This window comes from Vulpes lagopus, chromosome 23, assembly GCF_018345385.1.
Source record: "Vulpes lagopus strain Blue_001 chromosome 23, ASM1834538v1, whole genome shotgun sequence".
NCBI classification, from domain to species: Eukaryota; Metazoa; Chordata; class Mammalia; order Carnivora; family Canidae; genus Vulpes; species Vulpes lagopus.
The window spans coordinates 15,819,215-15,844,697 of record NC_054846.1 but is presented as its reverse complement, the minus strand read 5'-3'; the positions used below and the strand labels follow the sequence as shown (position 1 = coordinate 15,844,697).

At 33.0% G+C, this 25,483-nt stretch overlaps 1 protein-coding gene across 1 annotated transcript in view; it reads right to left on the bottom strand.

Annotated features, from left to right (window-relative positions):
* The window catches only part of LRBA (LPS responsive beige-like anchor protein), a 730,439-nt gene that overhangs the window by 131,341 nt on the left and 573,615 nt on the right, over positions 1-25,483 (bottom strand). The window contains 3 exon segments of the mRNA XM_041738215.1: positions 2,174-2,326; positions 21,459-21,578; positions 22,576-22,716. Coding sequence (XP_041594149.1) covers positions 2,174-2,326; positions 21,459-21,578; positions 22,576-22,716 — 414 coding nt within the window.

Genomic DNA, 25,483 nt, shown 5'->3' with positions numbered 1-25,483 from the left:
GAGAAACCATCAAAAAATGAAAAGACTAGAAGATTATTTGCAAAACATATGTTGGATAAAGAACCTTTACAAAGACTACATAAAGGTCACTTAAAATTAAATAACAAAAAAATTTCAAAAAATAGGCAAACGATACGAATAGTTTACCAAAGAACACATATGAGTAGAAAATATGTCTGTGAAAAGGTAGTCAACATCATTAATCATTAGGGAAACACAAATTAAAATTACAATGAGATTCCTACTAGGGCAGCTAAAATAAATAATATTGACAATTCCAAGTTCCTTGCAACTTCTCATTATATGACCCAGCACTTAAATTCCCAGGAATCTATCCATGAGAAATGAAAACCCTAAAACATATGCAAATGTTTATAATAGCCTCAAACTGGAAATCCTAAATGACCATACACTGGAAAATTATAAATAAATAAAAATGTATTATATCTATACAATGGACTATTATGCAGCAATACAATATGATATGTTGTGATATATATGCAACAACATGGGTGAATCTCAAAAATATCATGCTAAATAAAAGAAGCCAGGCACACAAAGATTATATACTGCACAACACCAAGTACATACAATCTCTTTAAAAAGCAATACTACAGAGACAGAATCAGTGGTTGCCTGGGACATAAAGTCCCAGAGCAGAACTTGACTGCAAAGAGGTAGAAGGAAAACTCTTGGAGTGATAAAAGTGTTCTAAAGTGTGGTGATGGTTACACAACTGTATACGTTTACTAAAACTCATTGCATACTTCTAAACGTGAATTTTATCGTACATATATTATACTTCAATAAATGTATTTTAAAAGGGTATTCACTAAAAGAAAAAAATTATGGAATAACTATACTTTCTATTGACTTCCATGAACCCCTGGGCAGAGCGTGTGGAATCACCCAACCAGAGACAACTGTTACATTTAAAAGTTTGACATCTCCTTCAGTATCTGTCAGAGCTAGCTTTTGTCTTGGCCCTCATTTTAAGTTAATTTTCCAAAATGCATGGGGCAAAAGTAAAACAAAACACGTGCCTGAAGATTGTGACAGAATAATGTTAGGTACTACTTTCTTATTTTACATACAAAATTAAAATTTTATATTCATAATCTTCAGACTACATATGAGGACACCACGGCTCAGGAAGTCAAACTCCCTAGTGTAGCAAAGTGATTATCGAATTAGCAAAGTGATTTATCCAGGATTGGGAAAATTGGTCTATGTTCACTCCACTTCCCCTGCATTGCTTCCAGTATACATAAAATGTGTAATTTCAGTAATAATGGGATTGCAATAAGGATCTGGAAGACAGAATTAAAATATAAATGTTGGTATAAAAGGTAAGAAATATGACTTAGAAAACTAAAACGCAAGAATTTTTCTTAAGTGTACATTAAAAACACAATGGAATTTAGATTTTACTTTTTATTTTTAAGTAATCTCCACCCAACATGAGGCTTGAACTCACAACCCTGAGATCAAGAGTTTTATGCTCTACTGACTCAGCAGCCAGGCACCAAGATTTCACTTTTAAAATGGAGTATGACAAAGACATTACTTTTAAAAATGGAGAAAAAAAAGCTCCTAGATTCTAAACTTTTATGAAACTCACAGGCAAAAAGGAAAAGACATATTACTTTTTCATGAAATAATATAAGAATGCACATAAGAGAGGACTTTAAAGAGTTCACTAGGGAGGAGTCGAACACACTGATTACTGTGCTTTTAAGTTTTCATGTTCTAAATATTACATGAAGATTTCCCTGGAAAGATAACAAGGTATAACTTGAAAATCTTGTTTCGATTACCAAAATGTGCATGACCTTCTAACCTGGAGCACAGAATTATATTATTTTCCTGGTATAAGAAACTCATGTTGCATAAAAGCATACAATTCCAGTTTCATTTATAATTTTTCTTATCATTCTGAATTATCATGTGCATATGAAAGTAACCTAAATTCTGCATAAAAGAAACCATTACATTTTTCAAGTCAATAAAATTTAATAAAATGTATATGGAAATTAATGAGCTATGTCACTTTCAGTAACCTCTCCCAACTACAATTTTGCACAGAAGAGCAAGGGTTAATGATTATACCAACACATGAAAGATACTTTGAGAAAAGGCTCATGACAGACAGAGTAGATGATTACTATCTTACCAATCTGTTTATGCGAACAAATTCTTCTGAGGTTTTGGCCCAAGGAGGAAGTTCAACATCAGACACTACTGTCCCATCATCCATCACTCCAAGATTATAATTATTGAAGTTGACAAACATCTCAGGGAGATAATAAAATTCAGGGATCAACTCCTATATAAAAATAAAAGACAATGTCACATTATAAACTGTAGAATACTGACTAGATATTCATAAAAGTGCACGGTCATTTCCTTTTGTGGAGAATTAGAACAAAATAAATATAACGAATTTTTTTCTCTTTCCTTATCATAGTTCTATCACAAAGTTACTATTAAGGTACGCAGATCCCATCCAACCAAATTTAAATATTAACACCTTATTGGTTGGTTATATCCTTCCTTTAGGACAATTCTCATAATCTCAAAACTCTTCAATACCAACATTTGAATATTATTTGAGGCTTGATAAAATATTATTATTTTTTAATATATTTTTAAATATTGTATTTATTTATTCATGACAGACACAGAGAGAGGCAGAGAAAGCAGCAGAGAGAGAAGCAGGCTCCATGCAGGGAGCCGGATGTGGGACTCGATCCCGGGCCTCCAGGATCACGCCCTGGGCCTAAGGCAGCCGCTCAACCGCTGAGCCACACAGGGATCCCAAGGCTTGATAAAATATTAACAGAAATTAACATACTGTAACAATAACAGCTTAAGCTATATTTTTTATGAGGTGTGGAAAGTGGAATTTTATCAGAAAATTTTATCAGATTTATAAGCATTAAAATGCCACTGTTTTGGTCCCTTCATCAGCCAGGAAAATATTCATTACATTTAGCCATAGTTTAACAATATATTTTGTTCATATTTCAAAACACTCAAGTTTGTTGTAATATACTACCTTTGATAAAAGATCAAAATTTACAAGTAGACTAGAAAATGATCTGCAATATGAAAATTGGTAAATTAAATATATGACCTTACTGATAACACTTAAACCACAATTCAATAGGCTATTTTATAAGCAGAAAAATGCAGCTAGTTACGTTTTTGTGTACAATAAGCCCCATGTATAACTAGTTCAGAGGTCCTGTAGATCAGACTTGAAATCCAGTCTCGACATGGGTCAGTGACTCAGTGGTCTTTCAGATACCCCCTCAGGGCCAGCTATGGCAGGCCTGGCTTTCCAAACAGTTGAGTAAAATAGGGAGGTCATCAGATTTTGGGCAAGGTCAGTATAAACTCTCCAGAGCAAAGAAAAAAGATCCAGCAGGAATTAAGCTATTATCACCTCCGTCATCCATGTGAAATGTTGCTTGACTTTGAATTGTACATCCTTTGTTTACAATCACAATAATAATAATAACTAAGCAGGGTAGAAATGAGCTTGTCCTCCAAATGCCTGACAATCACCTGATCATTAGACTTGAAAAACATTTAAATTGAACATATATTTTTAAAAAGGAAGAACTCTCTTAAAAGTTTAACTGTAAATGAAATGACACAGTGATCACACATAAATATTAAGATTTTCATCTCCAAAAATGATGCATATAAGTCTTAACTGACAAAAGGCGAAAGACATATGTGTGCTATTTTATGTAATGAAAAAGTTATATTCGATATGTTTGAACTAACATTTATTGTGAGATGGGTCAGGTACTAAAATAAACTCTTAATTAAACCTTATCACATTTAATTTTAAGAAATTTATAAAGTATCACTTCTATTTAAAAAACGAACTAAGGCTCAAAAAAATTAAGTAATTTGCCTGAGGTTACACAGCTGATTTATGATGAATTTGTAGCTTAGATTAAGATTGTCTAACTCTAAAGTCTGTGTGCTTCCATCATCAAATAAGCATGAGTTCTATTTAAATAGTATACATAATACTAAACATTTTAAAAACAAGTTTTTAACATATTCGAGTAATTTTTTAAAAAGTAAAAACTTTTCATTCTTTCATAATAAGAAACCAGCTCTCCGTAAAAAATACATATTATGTATATATACATATATAATATTTATTATATGATACAATTAATCAAACAGGAAGAATTTTATAACATGCTATAATTATTATTTACCCAAATATGAAGATAAGTTACTTTATAACTACTTATTAATTTGCTGGCATGTATTCAATAAATTGCAACTTTGAGAAATTTTACCAAAATGTCTTATTTTTACTCCATATTACTTGTGCTAACAAAGAATAATGTTATTTTTCTCAAGTCTTATTCTACAATAAGAGGGAGGACCTCACCTTGTATATTCAAAGTGTGACATTTCATAACAATTTTCATATAAATGAAACCTTCAAACCTTCCTATGTACAGCATTAAAATTCTCAAGATTTTGTGTATCCGTCTTTATCTTCTACATGTGTCATTTTTTTCAGGTTGTTAAACAAATTGACAAAAACATACTTGTTTAAGACAGAAATGCTCCTCTTGTTCTTTTACAAGTTCTAAATTCAATGAACATAAATATAGTTTGCTCCTGGCTCACTATATTTAAACATACACAATTATTATAAATTTAAATGATTTTGTTGCTTTAATATTGATAGCTTATCCTAAATATAAATTCACTTAGTTTAATTAAATGGAGCAAAAAACACACATAAAACAAAAAAGAAATTTTAATGAAAGATATAAAGAAATAAATTCTGAACTTTTAAAGTCTTTAGTGCACTATGCTAAACTTTCAGATATATAATTTCTATCATGCTGGGAGGAAAGTAATAAGTCATCAATTTCCACTTAATTATCATAGATTTTGTGATTTCCTTCTAACGTCAGATATTCCATAAATCTTGTACAATGAACATTACAAAAATATTCAAAGTTGGGGGATCCCTCGGTGGCTCAGCGGTTTGGCGCCTGCCTTGGCCCAGGGCACGATCCTGGAGTCCCGGGATCGAGTCCCACATCAGGCTCCCGGCATGGAGCCTGCTTCTCCCTCCTCCTTTGTCTCTGCCTCTCTCTCTCTCTATGTCTATCATAAATAAATAAATAAATAAATAAATAAATAAATAAATAAATCTTTAAAAAATATTCAAAGTTAAAAATTTATTAATTAAAAGTAAAGCTTAATATTTCAATTGTTATTTATTGATATGAATTTACTCTATGCTTTTTACTCCTCACCCTTTATCCCTCCAATTTCAAGAGTAGACATAGTTCCAGAACATTTGCAGTGTCTAGAGTGGAAGCCCCCTGAATATATCTTTTCTGTTTTCTGTCTTGTGAAATCTAATCAAACATGGTAGATTATATAAGGTGTCCAGGAAGAAGTAGTATCAAAAATTAGTTTTTTTAAAGATAGAAACTAAAGGAGATATCATTCCCAAAATTAGAGAAATAAACTTCTCAAAATTTGTATATAAAAGGCTTTCTTCTGGCCTGAGAGAAAGAGGAAGGGTTAAAGAGGTTAAGATTGTCTCCCAGGGGACAGTAGGCTGTGATCAGAGTCATGGCTTGCCCATATAGTATCTATGTATGGCTTAGAAAAAGGCAACCCTTCTGGGCTAATGTAGCTAAAAGGAATCAGTTTGGTAAGTGTACTACACGCTGGATTTCAGCTCCTATTTACTTCCTTCAGTCAAGTGCTAGTACATATAATCTCCCCATCTGCCCAACATGGTAGTCTCATGATTTATGTGTACTTAGGAAAACAAGTGCTTTGGCAGAGGGTCTTTGTAATCAGCAAATATTTCTTAACCCAAGCAGAGCTGCCTGGTTCCAAAAGGCCACATGTCTTTGACAATGAGGATATGATCAATAAGCAAAATGGACTGAACATGTGAGGACCAATTTTCTAGGTATTGCAGCCTGGAAAATGAGGTCCTTGCTCTACTGTGAATGAATTTCCCACTAGCTTGATATGAAGATTTGAATTCAAATTGGTACATTTATTATATACTTGAGTTGGTAATTTTGAATTTATATATACTCCAATAATAAAAAGATACCAATGCATTCAGTGATAATTATCTAAGAAGACAAAATGGTAGGAAAAATGTAGTATGAACAAAAATGCAATGTGCTAATTTTAATAAAATTTTTAACATATAGGATTGTTGAATCATTATATTGTGCAATTGAGGCTAATATAAACTGGATGTTAATTATACTTGAATAAAAATACACAAGTTAAATATTAAAAAAATTAAAAAATAAAAGACTGAGAAGTTCTTATTTGATTATTTTATGAAGCCTTAGGTAGGCTTATGAAGGGTAATAGAACACATGATCATCAAAAAGAAGTATTTTGTTTTAGTTTTTATTCTTTGCAGACTACTGTGTTAAGATCTGGGATATGGAGACATGAGTATCTAAATTGCTAAGTAAGAGTGAATAAATACATTTATTAGGATGTAACTGGTAGTAGGAACAAACAGCAGTCTAGAAATTCATGTCTAGAAAACAGCAGTCTAGAAAATGATGTCTAAAAGTTGGGGTGGAAAAAAAAGCTTTAGGGAAAATAGCATAATAGATTGTATTTCCCTAATACAATACTCATCGAACTGTACTGTAATTGTCTGTTTGCTTGTATCTCCCTCTAAACTGAAGGCTCTATAAAATTGAGGACTTAACCTATCTTGTTCATCACTAAACTTCCAAAACCTAGGCACAGAGTGTAACACATACTAGACATTCAGTAAAAATCTGTTGAATGAATGATTGAAAGTGGCATTTAAAGTAAGAAATAAATTATTAGAGAAGAAAGACAAGAGCCCAAAGCCTCAGGAGGTTCGCTCTCAGACTCTGAGATAACTGGGGCAGAAATCAAGAGTTGGACCATGAGGTGTCCTCCCAAAAATGAATGTGAATTTAAAATAAGATAAATGTTTCTAAAAAATCAACAGCGAAGAGAAAGATTACAAAGAACCTACAGTTAATATAAAAGACGTCATAAAAAAAAAGACGTCATCAGATAAGTACAATTAGGTTGGGTAAAGAAGTGAGCATATACACTTAAAACATATTACAACCTCAGGATAAGAAAATCTGCATAAATCAATCAGTTGATGGGAGTTGAATATCCTCTTATTATAAAACAAATGTATTGAACTCAAGTGAGATACATTTGACAAAAAAAGTATATGTAATCCCTAAATTTTACTATAGATAGTGATATTCAAGTATATATTTGCAGAATTACATCTTAATCCTAGAAGTATCTTCCTAAGACCCATAATACTTAGTAATTGAATACCCAAATATTAAGTTCAAAATTATCTCCTTTGACAGATGATATTTAGTAACATAGTCAAAGATTATAGTAATATATTTTTTAATGATTTTATTCACTTACTCATGAGAGACACAGAGAGAGAGAGAGAGAGGCAGAGACACAAGCAGAGGGAGAAGCAGGCTCCACGCAGGAGAAGCCCGATGTGGGACTCGATCCCGGGTCTCCAGGATCACACCCTGGGCCAAAGGTGGCACCAAACCACTGAGCCACCCGGGCTGCCCTATAGTAATATTTCTAATGTACATTTACAAAGTGAAGTATGTTTTATATTCATCAGAACAGAACATTCAGGTCTGGATAAAAAACATATGCTCAGAAGTTCTTTTTAACACCGCTGGAAAATGGTAAGTAAACAACACTGACAGAAGACAGAGATATAATTCACATTTTCTTCTGACTTGCTGACAATAATTTTAATCTTTCATTTAATTAGGCAGATGGGTCTTAGGGGCATGTAACATGGTCAAAATGTAGCATATCATCCCTTAAAATAAAAACTTGAAAGGTTCAACTAGAGGTTATACCACAGTTCAGGATAAGCCCATTGCTTTGATCACAAATCCTAAGGCTTTCATGACAAGGATTGGTTGTGATCACACATATGCTTCAGTTTTCTTTATTAAGATATGATCCCCACTGATATGGCCTCTGCAGTGAGATTATATGATTCTCCTAATAGACACCAATTCTATCCATTCAACTAAAACCACCATTTCAATAATACCTGGGTAACCCCAGAAAATACTAATCTATTAACCCAAAGTAACAAGAAAATCAATACTAAAAGCAAAAGATGCTACTTTCGAGCTAAAGTTAAATTTTTATTCTCTTCCTACTATATTGTAATATCCTGACAAATATAAGCATAATAGCAAGGTAACTAATTTAATGTATACTGCTTTGGGGACACTGACAGTAAAAAAGATATGAGAGCAAAATTTTGGCTTTTCACCATTGCGAAGATGACATATTTTATGAAGGGGAAAAAATCAAACAAGCTTTTTAATGCATAAAAGAGTTAATGAACAACATGTTATGAAAAAAAATATGAACATCTTCCATTACATTTTGACATACAAATATTTATTTTGTTAGCCCACAGATGAGAAAAACCTTTTTAAAAAACTGATTAGAACTGAATTGTGCCTATAAGTCATTTTAAATGGACTGCATATTGGCAAGTTTTCAAATTGATGTTTAAATTTACTTTATTTGGTAGATAAAATGCCATTTTTTCCTTAAATAAAAGAAACATAATAGCAATTTTAAAACTGGAGAAGGAAAAATAATCTATGATCCTTCTAGACAAATCCAATAAATATGTGGTTTTAGATATTATATCTGTCAATTCAAACACATTTAAATAAAGAAAATCAAGGAATACAAGCCAGTAAATAACAGATAATCTATATCAATCTTATACAGTAGAGAGAATAATTGGGTTTGAGTCTTGTCTACTTAACTTATTGGTCACATGACCTGAAATTAATTTAATTTTTCTGACCCTTATTACCTACATTGTCATTTTTAAACACAGGGTTGTTGTGAGGCTCAGAATACAAAATTCTATAGGCAAATATGAAATTATGATTACTACTACTACTATTATTTATTAATTCAATCCCTGATAAAAATCCAAAATTAGAGACTCAATTGACTGATAATTCAGTCATTCACTGAATCATGCCCATTCATAAAAACATTAACATAATTCTAAGGGCATTTTTAAAAATTTACTTTTAAAAATAAAATGTCCAAAAAAAGAAAAAACAACAAAAATAAAAAGTCCACAAAAATATTAGAGACTTAATAATTCCCACAAAAAAAAATCACATTTAAAACAAATATATTTATTTTTATTAGCAATGACAGTACAGCTTAACATGCCTCACTTTATGATGAAGACCCTGGATATTTTATAGTACTTTCCTGCTTTTAACACATTTTGCACTTCTAAGTTTGGACTGGACATCTTCATTGAGCTATTTGCTCTTTCAATTCCTATCTTCAAGGAAATATAAATTAGGAAGAGATAATGGACATTTATAATGCAAACAACAGGCAAGGTGTAACTGGCATAAATAAAATACCCAGCTTATCTCCTTTCTGGAATAGGTTGTAAAATACATACATATAAACATACATATTGCTATGAGTATGGAGGAGAATGGTTAATACCAGTATCTATGAACATATTAATGAACAGTCTACATTTTTAATTGAGCAAAAATATCATAAAATCACCAGTCAAAAAACAAATCACAGCTGATGTGTGTATATTTTTATAATTCAGGAAGACAGGAATATTTTCTAAGTATCTTAAAAGATTTTTTTTTCTGCCTGGTATGTAAGTAGCATAAGAAAAATATTCAATGTTTCAAGTAATTTTTATCAAAGAATAAAATAATGGTTCACTGTGGACAAAAGAGTACAACGTTAGTTAAATGCTAAAAAAAAAAAAAAAATAGTACATAGGTACGTTTAACCTACGATACATGAAGAAGAAAAGGGTTAAAGAGATGTGGTTAAAGGAATAAATCTGAATGCTGTGCATGAGTTGTATATAAAAACAAGAATGAAAAGATACATAGTTCCCTTAGAATATGAATGTTTTACATTGTTAAGACAGAGATGAGACAGCTTGAACTCATTCTCATGTGGATGTGAGTTTGAAAGAGAGACCAAAGCAAAAATAAAAAGAGAAAGAGAAGAGAGGGAGGGAGGGAAGGAGGTCATACACCAGGAATGTATAAAAGATGTACGAAAAAGGTGAGATTTTAATTTTACTTTCTTTTAGCATCAAAAAAATATGATTTAAAAATGTCTAAAAACAGAAGAGATTATTTTAACAAAGAAAATAAAACTACTGAACAATCCAAGTTTAAGCTTTTAAAAAAATGCATCAAGAAATACATTTCTAGCAATTATGCTCTATTAGCTATAGCTAAACACTCTCTTATAAATTGCTCTAAAAAAAAATAAATTGCTCTAGCACCATGCCATCAGCAAAAATGAACTGTATTATAGTAGAAGGCACACTGATAGAGGAAGAAAGGAACCTAACGTATCTTCTGATTACAGACTCTTGGGATTTCTGAGGCAGGAGAGGGCAAGTCAAAGGACTCATTTTCTTACAAATCTCACAAGACTCAAATGTAACTATTCTATTATCATTTTCATTTTGATCACCTCCATTATTTAACAAACATGTATATACTTAAAACATTTAAGGATTAATTAATTCAACAGGCATTTTACCTTCATTACTAATAATATACAATAAATTATAACATAGGTTTTAAAATTTAATATCCAAGATGTGACCAGTGACAGAATGTCCATATAGACTTCCTTTGTAAAGTTACAACAGTTAACAGCTCAACCTATCTTAATTGTAAAAATGTAGAAAATGGAACCATTATTACTTTTTGGTAAGCGGCTGATGTTCAGCTATCAGTTCTCTTGGGGACAGAAAAGCCCTTCCTAAAATATGAAGCATTAGTAACCCCATTCCATGAGGAGCACATATCTATGTAGGTTTTGCTATTCTCTTCTGGTTGGGATGGCCATACATTCTCCTCTTTTTCTAAAAACAACCTCTCTATTTCTTTCAGCCTCTCTCACTGATTCTTCTTTACTTGAATTTTTAAAATCTATTTATTCTTTTATTCATTCAACCAATATTTACTGTTTCTAACTAAATGCAAGGCTCTGTTTGAAATGCTGATGTCATAAGATGAACAATACAAAAAATCCCTATCTTCATAAAGCTCTAGTGATGGAGACAGAAACAAACTAGTCTGTATGTATCATATCAAATAGTGGCAAGAAGTATGTAAAAAACATGAATAAATAAAACAAGATAAGGGGATACACAATGAGGGTTGACATGGTATTATTTTAGAAAGGGTGTCCAGAGATGTCCGCTCTGAGGAGGTAACAGTTTTTCAGAGACCTGAATCAAACAACGAAATGTGCAAAGCAAATATCTGGGGGAAAGTGGATGAGGCAGAGAGAACATCATATGCAAAGCTTCCAAAACAGGAGAGGACTTGGTATCTCTGAAGAGGAACAACAAAGGTAAGTGAGGCTATAGCAAAGTAAAACAGAACAGAGAGGCAGCCAGATAAACAGACAGGACCTCAGTGGCTACAGCAAGAACCTGAGCTTTGTTCTAAGTTAGATGAGCAGTAACTGGAGAGACTGGAGTACAGGAAGATAATCTGATTTATAATATAAAAAGATTATTCTTACTGCTTTAGGGAGAAACACCACATGGGGAACAGGTGAAGTGAGAAACTATGGCCACCTGGGCTAGGGCCCTAGTGATGGATGTGTTGATTAACTGGTCAGATTCCAAATATATTTTGATGGTTGAGAGGATAGGCAGTGGGATGTGAATGAAAGGGAGGAATCAAAGATTCCAAGCTATTTAAAGGCCTGAGCAAACTGGCAAATGGTGCTGTCTTTTACGAACATGGCAAACACAAAGGGAAGAGCAGGACTTTTCTTTGAGTCTGATATTAGACTTGTTCAGTTTAAAATGCCTAGGAATAGGGAAGCCTGGGTGGCTCAGTCAGTTAAACATCTGACTTTTGGTTTCAACTCAGATCATAATCTTAGGGTTATGAGATCAAGCCCCAAGTAGGGCTTGGTGCTCAGTGGGGAGTCAGTTCAAGACTCTCCTCCTATGCCCCTCCCTGATTCAACTCGCTCGTTGGTGCACTCTCTCTCTTCTCTCTAAAATAAATTTCAAAAATATATAAAATGTCTGTAAACATATATATAGTACAAAAGGAGCTAGATATATAAATCTAAAATTCAGGGGAGAGCCATGAAATAAGGTGCAATCACCTAAGGAAAATGTACTGATATAGAAATTTGAGCCATAACGTACTCCCACAATTTAGGGTATGAAAGTAAGATAATACAGTATAAGAGACTGGGGGAAAAATGGTAAGATGATAGCCAGGAGAGGGTGGCTTCTAATTCCAGAAACAAAGAAAATGGTACCAAAAAGAGGAATTGATTAGCTTTGTCAATAATGGTGACAGATGGAGCAGCCCCGGTGGCTCAGCAGTTTAGCGCGGCCTTCAGCCCAGGGCGTGATCCTGGAGACCCGGGATCAAGTCCCATGTCAGACTCCCTGCATGGAGCCTGCTTTTCCCTCTCCCTGTGTCTCTGCCTCTCTCTCTCTCTGTCTCTCTCATAAATAAATAAATAAAATCTTAAAAAAAATAATGGTGACAGATCAAGTAAGATGAAAACTGAGTATTTGCATTTTATAATACAGAAATTGTTCATCAATGTCCCTGACAAAACTGATTTCAATAAAATGGTTCAAAGAAAGCTTGATTTGAGTGGGCTCAGGAGATAATGAGAGCTGAGGAAGTGGAGAACAAAAGAATAGACTACTCTTTTGAGCAGTTCAGTTAATCATAAGTATCATCTATTGTTCCTTCTTACCCTACAAGCCTATGAAACCTTTCTAAAGTTTAGGTTTGAATTTTCAACTTGTAGGTGACACTTCCTCATTATTATGAAGTATATCAATGTGTCAAAGATTGAATTCACACATTTGCTCTATAAGCCTGCTTCACTGTAATTCACAGCATCATTTATCCAGGCACCAAACCTAAAGAATCATCTTTAGGCATACAGATGGCAAAGAGACACACAAGAAGATGTTCAACATTACTCATCATCAGGGAAATACAAATCAAAACCACTAGGTATCATCTCACACTTGTCAGCTGGGCTAGTATCAAAAAATAAGAAATAACAAGTGTTTGGCAAGGATGTAGAGAAAAAAAGATGGCAATGCAAGATAGGTACAGCCACTAAGATAAACAGTATGGAGGATTTCCAAAAGGTTAAAAACAGAACACCATCACAATCCAACAATTCCACTTCCGGATGTTTATCCAAACAAACAAACAAACAAAAAAACAAATTAAAATAGATCTATGTGCCCCATGTTTACTTCAGCACTATTTACAACAACCAAGATATGGAAGCAGCCTAAGGGCCCACCCATAGAAGAATGAATGAAGAAAATGTGTGTGTGTGTGTGTGCATGTATGTATATAGATAGGTAGGTGGATAGGAGGAATGTTACTTAGCCATAAAAAAAAAAAACCTCCCATTTGTGACAACATGGATGGATTTAGATGGTATCCTAAGCGAAGTAAGTCAGATGGAGAAAGACAAATACCATATAATTTCACTTAAATGTGAAGTCTAAAAACAAAATGAATGAACAAACAAACAAAAAAATGAACTAGACTTATAGATACAAAGACAATCTGGTGGTTGCCAGAGAGGAGGGAGGTGGGGGGGGGGTTGGATGAAACAGGTGAAAGTGATTAAAAGGAATAAACTTCCCAGGCATAGGCACCTAAGTGGCTCAGGTGGTGGAGCATGTGACTCTTGATCTTGAGATTGTGGGTTTAAGCCTCATGTTGGGTACAGAGATTACTTGAAAACAAAATCTTAAAAAAATAAATAAACTTCCAGTTATAAACAAATGAGTCATAGAGATATAACAAATGGCATAGGGAATATAGTTAATAATATAACTTTGTATGATAACAGATGTAGCTGCATCTATCATGGTGATCACTCTATAATTATATAAATGTTGAAGCATTATGTTGCACATTTGAAATTAATATAATTGTATTTTTGTTTATAATTGTATATTGTATGTCAACTATCCTTCAAATGAATTAATAAACAAATAAATAAAATAAAGGAACACCTTTATCTCTATCCCATAGTCAACCAAATGCCAAATCCTGGAGTATTAACCCATCCCTCGAATTCATCCCCTTAACCACTTAACTAGTTGAGACTCTTATTATCTTTCCCTTTAACTAACTGTAATAGCCTCTTAACATTTCTCCTGAACTACAGCTTTCATCTTTATTCCCAAAATGGGATCTATTTTCCATACTGTTGCCAAAGCTCTTTCTTGTATAGTGGAGCCAATTACACGGTACTTTAGCTTAAAAATTTTCAATGGTTCCTCACGGCCTACAGCAAGAGATGGTAAACTATAGCTCATGGGCCAAAAATGACCTGTCATCTGTTATTGTAAATAAAATTTTATTGTAATACAATCACACTCATTTGTTCACATATTGTCTATGGCTGCTTGTGTGCTACAGTGGTAGAATTGAGTACCTGTGACAGAGACCACAAATTGAAAAAATACTCATTATCTGGCTATTTGCAAAAAATTTTTGCTGAACTGACCTATAAAACTAAGCCAAATATCTTCAGAATGTTACCAAGAATCTTCATATCGGACCACAAGTGCCTTTCAGTATTTCTACTTCTTTATGTTTCCTACATACCAAAGACCAGTTAGCAGACCAATAAAGCATTCTCCAATGTGCCAAGCATTTTCTCTCACTTCATTCACATAATTTTTCTTGCTTAGAATTCACCAAGCATTAATTTAATAAATATTTAATTTAGTGTCGACTATGTTCCAGGTACTGTTTTAAGCTCCAGGGAAAAAGACCAAAGAACAAAACAAGTTCAATTCATGCTGTCATGGAGCTAATGTTTCAGCAGGATAAGACATAATTAAGCAAATAAATATACTTATGTCAGATGGTGAGTAACATGAAGAAAAATGAAATTGGGACTGAGTAAAGGAGAGGACAGAGAAGTCCTAGTAAAGTGACATCTGAGTAAAGACTTGGGTAAAGGAATGAATCCATAAGGATATTATCTGAAGGAATTTTTCAGGAAAAAGGGAAAGTAAAAACAATGGCCCTGAACTGGGAAGATACTGGAATATTTGAAGAATACCATGGAGGCCCTGCTTAGTTAGAACAAAGTGGGCAAGGGGCAAATAGTACAAAAAGAGGTCAAGAGCTAATAGGATTTTGGAGGGCAAGGGTAGATGGCACAGAGTCTTGCATTTAAGGATTAGGCTTTTACTTTCAACTGGGAAACCAGTTACTAAGATGGCAAAGACTGTGAGAAGAGCAGGTCTGAAGGAATAAAGATCAAGAATTTGGTTCTGAACAAGGTTAATTTTGAGATAGGTTTCACATATTCAAAGGGAGAACCTGGGGAGGGAGCAAGATACTGGGAAAATGTACAGGAGAGCTAGAGACATAAATCTGGGAACCTTGTTAAGAATTTCCAGCATCCTTTAAGATGCAAGTCCAGTCTCACTCACAACCTCACCCCCCCAGTCAGAATTAATTTCATTGTGTTTAGGTCTTATTATAGCACTTATCACTAACTTGTATTAAAAACAGTTTTATGTACACTTGTCTTTCTCATCTGAAGGTATGTGAAATAAAGAACTATGTTTACCTACCCTTTACTCCAAGTGCTGTCTAGTATATATTGCATGTAATAAATAATAAGTGCTGACTTAAGTGTGTTTTTGAGGATTTTAGTTTAGTTGCCAAAGGAGCTTTTCTGCCTGAAGGCAAGCAGCTAGATACTTATTTCTTTTTTTAATTAATTAATTTAAAAAAATTTTTTTAAAAATTTTTATTTATGATAGTCACAGAGAGAGAGAGAGAGAGAGAGAGAGAGAGAGGCAGAGACACAGGCAGAGGGAGAAGCAGGCTCCATTCACTGGGAGTCCGACGTGGGATTCGATCCCGGGTCTCCAGGATCGCGCCCTGGGCCAAAGGCAAGCACTAAACCGCTGCACCACCCAGGGTTCCCCGATGCTTATTTCTTAATTGAACCTGCTCTTCTGTGTTCTCTATACATATGTCCAAGTTGAATTTAATTTCTGTCTCTGTCTCTCAGCTTACAAGACCAATCACCAAATCTCCATAGTCCTTACCCTCCAAATACATACCATAAAATCTGTTCATGTCTCTTCTATACCTCAACCCTTCCAATGTCTCCTTACTGTCCCAAGATAAATTTCAACCTCCTTACACAGGCTTCTACGGTCCCTCATGTTAGGCCTTGGATTTCCTCTTCTCCCTTCTCTTCATTTCTGATGCTATATCTATGAGCCCACATAGCCTTAATTATACTGAATTGCTGGGACTATTTTATTATTTTTTTTAAGATCTTATTTATTTATGACAGAGAGAGATATACACACAGGCAGAGGGAGAAACAGGCTCTGTGCAGGGAGCCCAACATGGGACTCAATCACACCCTAGGCTGAAGGCGGTGCTAAACAGCTGGGCCGCTGGGGCTACCCTGTTTTATTGTTTAAATTGAGCAAGTCCGATTGTATTTAGTTTAGATTAAATGTATTGACACTAAATTCCCTGAAATAAGTATATTGCCTCACAGCCAGGGAGAACTGCATAGAAAAGCCTAGATATTCATGTGTAATATTTAGATGTGATTACCTAGTGAAAGTCATTCAAGCTTTATGAATCTACAATTTGCTTCACAAAATTCAGCCATAATAGTTCAGTCATCTATTTTGCACTTCAGTTTCTAAACTTGAGTTTTTTGGTTTGTCTTTTAGAGAGAGAGAGAGATGGAGAGAGCATGTGTGAAAGTTTGGAGAAGGGAAGAGAAGGGAGAAAGAATCTTAAGCAGGCTCTATGCCTAAGGCAGAGCCTGACCTGGGGCTTGATCCACAGTTCTGAGATCATGACCCAAGCCCAAATAAAGAGTTGGATGCTTAACTGACTGAGCCACTCAGGCACCCTGTAAGTGAGTTTTTAAGATTTCAAATACAAAATCTGCTGGAAATTTTAAAATACTTATCACAATGATTATTCTTGAATCAAATTTTAGCACATTTTATTTCAATCCTTAAGGATACCTATTATTGGTACTACCTGTCAATATTTAGATAAAGTACAACGTTGTCCTAAGCATACATGGATTGATATAGTAGCCATTAGCTATGAGTGGCTATTGAACACTTGAAGTATGTCTAGCCTAAATAAAGATGTGTTATTATAAATATAAAATACCAGATTTCAAAAACAGCATGAAAAAAGAATGTAATATATCTAATTAATAAGTTTATATTGGTTACATGTGGAAATAATATTTTGGATACTAATTTTTTTTTTTTTTAAGGATCTTTAAGAGAGAAGAGAGACAGAACACAAAGAAGTGGGAGGGGTAGAGGGAGAGGAAGAAGCAGACTCCCTGCTTAGTAGAGAGTCCCACACGGGACTTGATCCCAGAACCCTGGGATCATGATCTGACCTGAAGGCAGACACTTAATTAACCCACTGGGCCACCCTGGCACCCCTGGATACCACAATTAATTTCACATGGCTATTTTCACTTTTAAAATATGACTACTAGAAAATTTAAAATTACACATATGGCTGGCAATTGTAGCTTGCAATATATTTCTATTGAACAGTAATAGGCCTACTTTTAAAAAAATATATGTATTTTGGGCAGCCCAGGTGGCTCAGTGGTTTAGCGCCGCCTTCAGCCCAGGGCATGATCCTGGAGTTGCAGGATCGAGTCCCATGTCAGGCTCCCTGCATGGAGCCTGCTTCTCCATCTGCCTGTGTCTCTGCCTCTCTCTCTCCTCTCTGTGTATTCTCATGAATAAATAAATAAAATCTTTATATATATATATATATATATATATATATATATATATATATATATATATTTTAAAGAGAGAGACAGAGAGGGAGTGGAGGGGGGGGACGGTGGTGGGCAGAGGGAGAGGCAAACTCCAGGCTGAGCATGGAACCTGAAGTGGGGCTCTATCTTATGACCATGAGATTAGGAGCAGACCTGAAATTGAGAGTAGGATGTTCAACTGACTGCTCCTCCCAGTCACCTTCAACAGTAGTAAGCCTACCTAAAGAACTGACCAATACTTCTAACAGTTTATCCAGGCAGAATGAAAAGCATCATTGAGGGTCCTATCTGAAATGAAACCATCAAAGATATACAAAAATACAAATGACCCTTAGAAATTTAAAATGGTAAGCCATGCTAAAATTCAAAGACTGTTTTATCAAAATTTAATAAAGTCTTTTTCTTCCTTGAAATAAAATAATTCATATTTTTACTTTTATTTCACAGGAATAACCTTTATCTTTTAGTAAGTTATTCTCTGAATATTAGCAGAATACACAAATAAGGTTTCTAAGACATTAAAATAATAGTTCCCCTTCAGTGCAAAAGAGTTAAGTACTAGAAATGCTATCATGTTATTTTTCCCTGAAAAAAAATTTAAATAAATCTCTTAATCACCTCACAACACTTAATTTTTATTTTTTGTTTTTATAAAGGATTTTATCTTTAAGTAATCTCTACACCCAACATGGAGCTCAATCTTACAACCCTGAGATCAAGAGTTGCATGCTCTACCAGTTGAGCCAGGCAGGCACTGCACAATACTTCATTTTTGTAAAATGTCATGAAAACGTTTTAGAAAACGTATACCATATTCATCAAGCAAGGTATACTTTAGAATGTACTCAATAAAGTGATTCTCAACCACTCACACTCATATTTCAATATCCTCTGAGTACTGTTTAACATTTTCCTTATTATTTCCAGAAACTTTAACAAGACAATACAAATAAAGATCAGAATTAATGATTCCGTCTGAAATACAATGTTATATCTCAATAAAATATTTATACTATTAAAATGACTTAAAAATGTGCTTTCTTATACATTTAGTCTTATACGTTATAATAACATAAATGTGTTTTCTAAAGTCTTAAAATGTAACACTTTTAAAAAGACAGAATAAAGAGGCAAGATTAAATACCTCCTCAGTTTTACACAGACCAACTAGTCACATATAAGGAGGCTCTTTAAATAGCTTATGTAACCATGTATTACATATTTTTCAAAGTGCTTGAAAAGTTGTAGGCACCAAATTAGTTATCAATATAGAAAATGTAATTTATCAATATCCTATCTCAGATAGGATTTTTGTGGGTAAAAAAAAAAAAGAATATACTTATTGGTTATTAGAGCAAGTAGGTTTTAGCAAACAGTCCTGAAGAAAATTTCTATGCCTCTGAACATAATTAAATAGTATTTATGAATGAAACTATGTTTTTATCCAGATACTTGGAATTAAAAATAATTTTTAAAACTTTTCCTTAATTTTGTACTCTACTTCTTCATATAGATGTTTTATATAACACTGCTAGAAAGCCAGAAATTAAGTGGCACAATAGCAAGAACTGAAAATCTAGTATTTGTCTAGTAGTTGGGGCATTCAACTACTGCTGCATTCAAAGACTGCTGGGGCATTCAAAAGAAAGTGAGATGAATTTAAATCTTTATTATTTGTGAAGGAAAAGAAAAATTAGAGAAAAGAAAGGTAAAGAAGTTCTTTTTTTTTTTAGTTTTTAATGTTACAGCTGTTTTGTGTGGGTTTTTAATTTTTTTTACAGGTAGGATATTTTAAAGCAAGTGTTTGGGAAAATGGAACTAGACTTGTGCTAATTGAAGAATCTTGACAGAAAAAGGCTGAGATTTAGGAAAAAGAGATGAAAAAACTACAAGGATCTATCATACGTACCTCTTGTCTAACAAAGCATCAAGGAGGAATGTCTAGTACTTTGAGGCAGAAAGATGAAAATGTACACTATCTTTATTGTAGAGCAGGAAAAAATAATTTTCAAATTCATGATTTTATTTTTGTTAAATTCCAAGTCAACTTGGTCATGAGATGCTTAACAAATCAAAGAATTAACAAATTTTTAAAAAATCATGTCTTTGAGAACAAAAAAGTTAGGCTTATCACTGTTTTCATGCATCTATATCCCTTATTATTTCTCAATAGAGTTAAATAAGTAATTCAATAAGCTTTGACATTAAAAATAGAATTCAAAAATAATTATTAAATCTATTAGCTATTTGATTATTGTTATCTAATTACCGATTTCAAAATCATCTACTGATGATATATATATATTTTTAAAGTAAGTCCAACATGGGGCTCAAACTCACAACCCTCAGATCAAGAGTCGTATATTCTACTGACTGAGCCAGCCAGGAGCCCTCTACTGATGACTCTTAAAAGAATATGATATATAATTTCAAGAGTATTTCAGAGTACATTATTTGCAATATCAAAAAATCCTATAGATGTCTCAACATAAAAGATTATTTCTGCATAAGATGTAACTTCTTCAATAAGGTATCTTTGATATAAGCAAAGTCTACTGTAAGATAAAGCATGTGAATACATTTTTATAGTCTGCAAAGTATTACACCTAAAAGATATAATTATCATATTAAATTTTTTAAAGGTACTCTATAGTAACATAAACATTAGTAATGTAACTTTTCCCTTTTAAATCCCAATATTTCTTATATGATGCCAATGATTTTCTTCCATATAGTATAAATATTTATATATAAGTCATATTTCTTTATGAGACTATAAGGATTTCACATCCATAGGCATATCTCATTATATTCAAGAGCATCTAACACAGTATCTAGCAGAAAAAGACAGTATATCATGAAAATAAAATACTGTAATTTCTGAGGGTAGAAGCAAGGATCTAATAAGGATTATGTTAGCTACTGTGCAAAGTTTTTGATTTTTTTTTACAGTAGTGAACATCCATATAGATAGGAGAACTCTTCTTTTCCCTCAATAATAATGTAATCTTATACTAAGCAGAGTGAAGTATGAATTAAGAAGTAGTTATCAGGTAAAAGATGATTACCTTAAGAAAATAAACATAGGGTCTTTAAAATAAAATGAAGTGAAATAAAATTAAATTAATTAAATTAAAAGGCAGAGATTCTTCCATAGTATTTTTCTGACTGTATTAATTTTATTCATTGAGTTTGGAATGCCTTTGAACATGCTACCTTACATCCATACTACTATACTTTTTCTTTAAAAAGATTCCAAGGAGAAAAAAAAAAAAACAACCATTTTACAACTAAAGAGACAGGGAAACATATGACAGAGAGACCCAGAGAGACAGATGCTATTCGGTGGTTCTTGGCCTTTGAAGTTTCTCTTCAGTAAATAGTGCTAAACTGCACGAGAGAAACTGTCAACATTCATTCAACAAGGAACACAATGGCAATAATAATTGTAAAATCAAACATTTCTGTACCTTAATATCAGATGTATCACGCTGACAGTTTCGCCAAGCTCTGGAAATTGATGAAAAAGTTCGATCTGCATGATCAAATTTCCCTCCTTGCAAATTTAGGAAATAAGTTGTGAAAGGTTCCTAAGAAATAAGCAATTAAAAGTTCATAGATTTCCTTATGCATAAAAATATGGTTTTTTATAAATCATTATATTTAGATACTTTAATAACTAATAGACATTAATCAGCTATATACTAACTTAGAATGGGAATTATATCTAAATTAATGTTCTTAAATTATTTTTGTTTCAGAAGAAATAGTTCCAAAATTTGGCATCTGCAACATTTTTCAGATTCTCTCCTTTTTCAAGAATAATTTATGAATAAAATTCAAACATAAATTAGGTTGCATTTTCTTCATAGTACAGGGAAATAGTCTAATATGTAATTTTCCTATTGTATGGCTCAATATTTATGATTAAGAAGAGAAAAATGTTTGGAAGATTTAAAAGCCTCCTCTTAGTTAAAGAACACTTAAACACATATTAGTAGATAATTGCTTGAAATTAGCTAAGCACTATAAATTACTTCTAGGATTTATGTCTGCCTGTACCCTTCTAACAAGCTTTAATTAATGATGTGCTGCTAATGCTTTCCCAAAGAAATTACTTTCTGGTAGATGAATCACCTTTCAATTTTACAGAAACATTTCTTGTTTAACCAATGTACTATCAATACCAGTAGCCTTGGTGTAATCTACAAACATACCTTATTCCATTTGGAGCAACTGAAGTTTCTAAAATACATGAATATATGTCTATCTTAAGAAAATCTTATTTACTTCTTATTTTAATACACTACATTTGAAATCACCTATGTTACAATTTAGGATCTTATGAACAATTTGAAGAGGCAAATTTAAGAAAAATATTCACATAATTCCAGGTAAAACATTTTAAAGTATATTCTATAGTAACATGTTGTCAAATACATACCAAATGGGATAAAGAGATATTAGAAATCTAATAAATGAAAAAAATATAGCATTCAAAAAAGATGCTGACAATTTTAAATCAATGCATATTCTCCACAACACTGAATTTATTTATTCATGGTTTATTATTCAAATTGAACTTACTATTCTTAGCAGCCATGCAAGAACAAAACTTGCAGTTGAGTAATGAGTACCATAGTGGAACTTTGGAACCTGATCATCTTCCCATGATTCATAACGCTCTGCAAAGAATGCTGCTCTTTTTGGATTCAAAGCTCCTATTGGCTGCCAAAATGGAGGAAAGGAAACAAAACAAAACAAAACAAAACAAAACAAAACAAAACAAGAACACATAAATGTAATCTTTTATTTCTTTTTTCAAATGTCATCCTATTAGCAAGTATAAAAATCAATTTAAATATACACGTATACACTACTGAAGCTGAAACAGTGCTACATTCAGAGTGTGGATGGAAAAATTTTTTCTAATGCAAGTTAAACATACACATGTAAGTGGCAAGAGAAACTTGTCATTTCTCAGGGAGTCTAGTTTCTGTTGCATACTGGTTTTTAATCAGCCCATAACAAGCATTTTCATAAAGACAATTACATGAAGTGAGTATTAGCTATATAATACTTTGGAAAGCATCTATAAAATTGTATTTAAGTAATTAGAAGCAACAACCAGAAACAGAATCTTGATGGTAGAGAATTAATTTATAATAGCTTCTGAGAAGAGGATGAAGTAATAAAACTGGAAGCGAATGAGGAGTACAAGGAAGAGACTGAATGAAAAAGGTATTAAATGTAAATCTAAAAATTTCTACCAGTATGAGTAAAAGCAGAATTTAGGGGACAAAAACATCCCTGCCTGAAATAAATAAAGTGTGTGTGTGTGTGTGTGTGTGTGTGTATTACAAAAACAATAGAAGACAGATTATGAGTTTATACCAGAAAAAGATACATTACATCAGAGTGCCAAAAAGCAGTATAGCAAAGTGTTGAGGAATGTGGGCTCACTAGAAAAGTAGTAATTTCCAGTCCAAAGATTGTTTTGGAAAATAAAATGAGTAATTACATGTAAAGTCCTACAAACCATGCCTGACAACATTTAATGAATACTATTACTCTTTTTTAAATTTATTTTTATTTTTTTATTTATCTACGATAGTCACACACACAGAGAGAGAGAGAGAGAGAGAGAGAGGCAGAGACACAGGCAGAGGGAGAAGCAGGCTCCATGCACCGGGAGCCCGACGTGGGATTCGATCCCGGGTCTCCAGGATCGCGCCCTGGGCCAAAGGCAGGTGCCAAACCGCTGTGCCACCCAGGGATCCCCGAATACTATTACTCTTAAGTTTATCTTTCAGAATTGGGGTAAAGTTTGAATGAAATAATAGTCTGTAAAACCCCTAAACATTACTTGGCATAAGAGCTTAAATGTTATCTGGTATCATTATTATTGCTGCAGCCATTGTTATTTAGCGAATACAGGAATTGCATAAAAAGTATGCAAAATTTTCTGTGATTATGTACATGTACATTTTCTTAAGGAAGACATACAGAGCATTAAGATTCTCAAAGAGGTCTGAGGGCTCCAAGAATGTTAAAACCAACTACCTTAAGTCATAACTCATTCTCATTCTCTTATTATTTATGCGAGATATGCTAAACTGAAATAAGTTAAAATATGGATTTAAAAAGATGTATTTAGAAATACCGTGTTTAAAATGAAGCATAAACTATTTTCAAACTGCTTTTCATGTTAATATGTGACTTAAAGCAACATTTTAAATTCATCATTTTCACTATCCTTCTTAAATTGTTAACTATTTTTAAATACTATTTACCTTTAGCACTGTCCTCCTATAGTTTGGTTCAAATCAACATTCTATATTGTCATTTTTTTTCTTACAAATTTTAAAAAATCTTTCATCAATTACTATTTTATATCAGTATCATAGTATACTAATTTAAAAATGCCATCTTTTAAAGCATTAGTTTCTGTATAGAAGAATTAAATCTGATTTACTAAATTTATGCCAGTTAAGAATGGCAGTGACTCCAAGAAATCTTTGTTACAGAACCAATTTGGAATGCCTTTAAAAGTATTTTAGTTGTTGTCCCTAAAACACTGAGCCATAGAAAAGGAAAGAAAGAAGAAGTAAAATCATTGGAAGACAAATTATGTGAATTAAAAATAGAATCAATGCTCCTTTTGTATAGTTCTGCAGCATATTAAGTATTCACTTTATCTGCTCCTATTTTTATTACTCTCCAAATGAGTATACCTCCAAAATCAATAGTTATAGAATCACGTTTCTTGAATATAATGCTAAAACCAATTAGGATTGATTTCACTAGCGTCTGAGAAAAAAATGGCATCGTGCAGAGATCCATATAGGTAGAACCCACAGTATTGATTCTGGCTGTTATTGTTACAGTTGGTTTCTGAAGCTTGCTACAGGACAGCTATCAAGACATACCACATTTATTTGTGAGCATATAAAAAAGAAGTCCCCAAATAAAAGAAGGTTTAAAAAAAAAAAAAAAGACCAGTGGAGCTGTGCAATGACAATGATACACTATCAGCTTACTCAGAGAAGTTACAGTGGGAATACACACATTGAATTATACATTACGCGAAAGCACTGATTTATTGTGGTAATAACATCCACCTCATTAAAAGATTCTGCTTTGCTGCAGTTGGAAGGCTACATATTGTTTACTGCTATAAATTAATGGCAGTGCAAAGAAGACTGTGGAACCGTCCTAACAATAGATCTGTAATGACAGTGCTGTATATCACAGCTTCCTCAGCAGCTTCATAATAAAATGGAGACAATGTATTGAGCTAATACATTCTACCATGCTGGCCCATATTTTTCTGACAACTGCTTTAAAAGATGAGCTGAATCCAACTATGTTATAATGCTGCAAAACATTTAACTAAGCAAGAGTCAGTCATACACCAAAGTGCATCATAGCATTTTTAAAACATTGTCTAAATCAGCATTTCAAGATGTTTATTCATCTCTGCAAAAGAACTAAA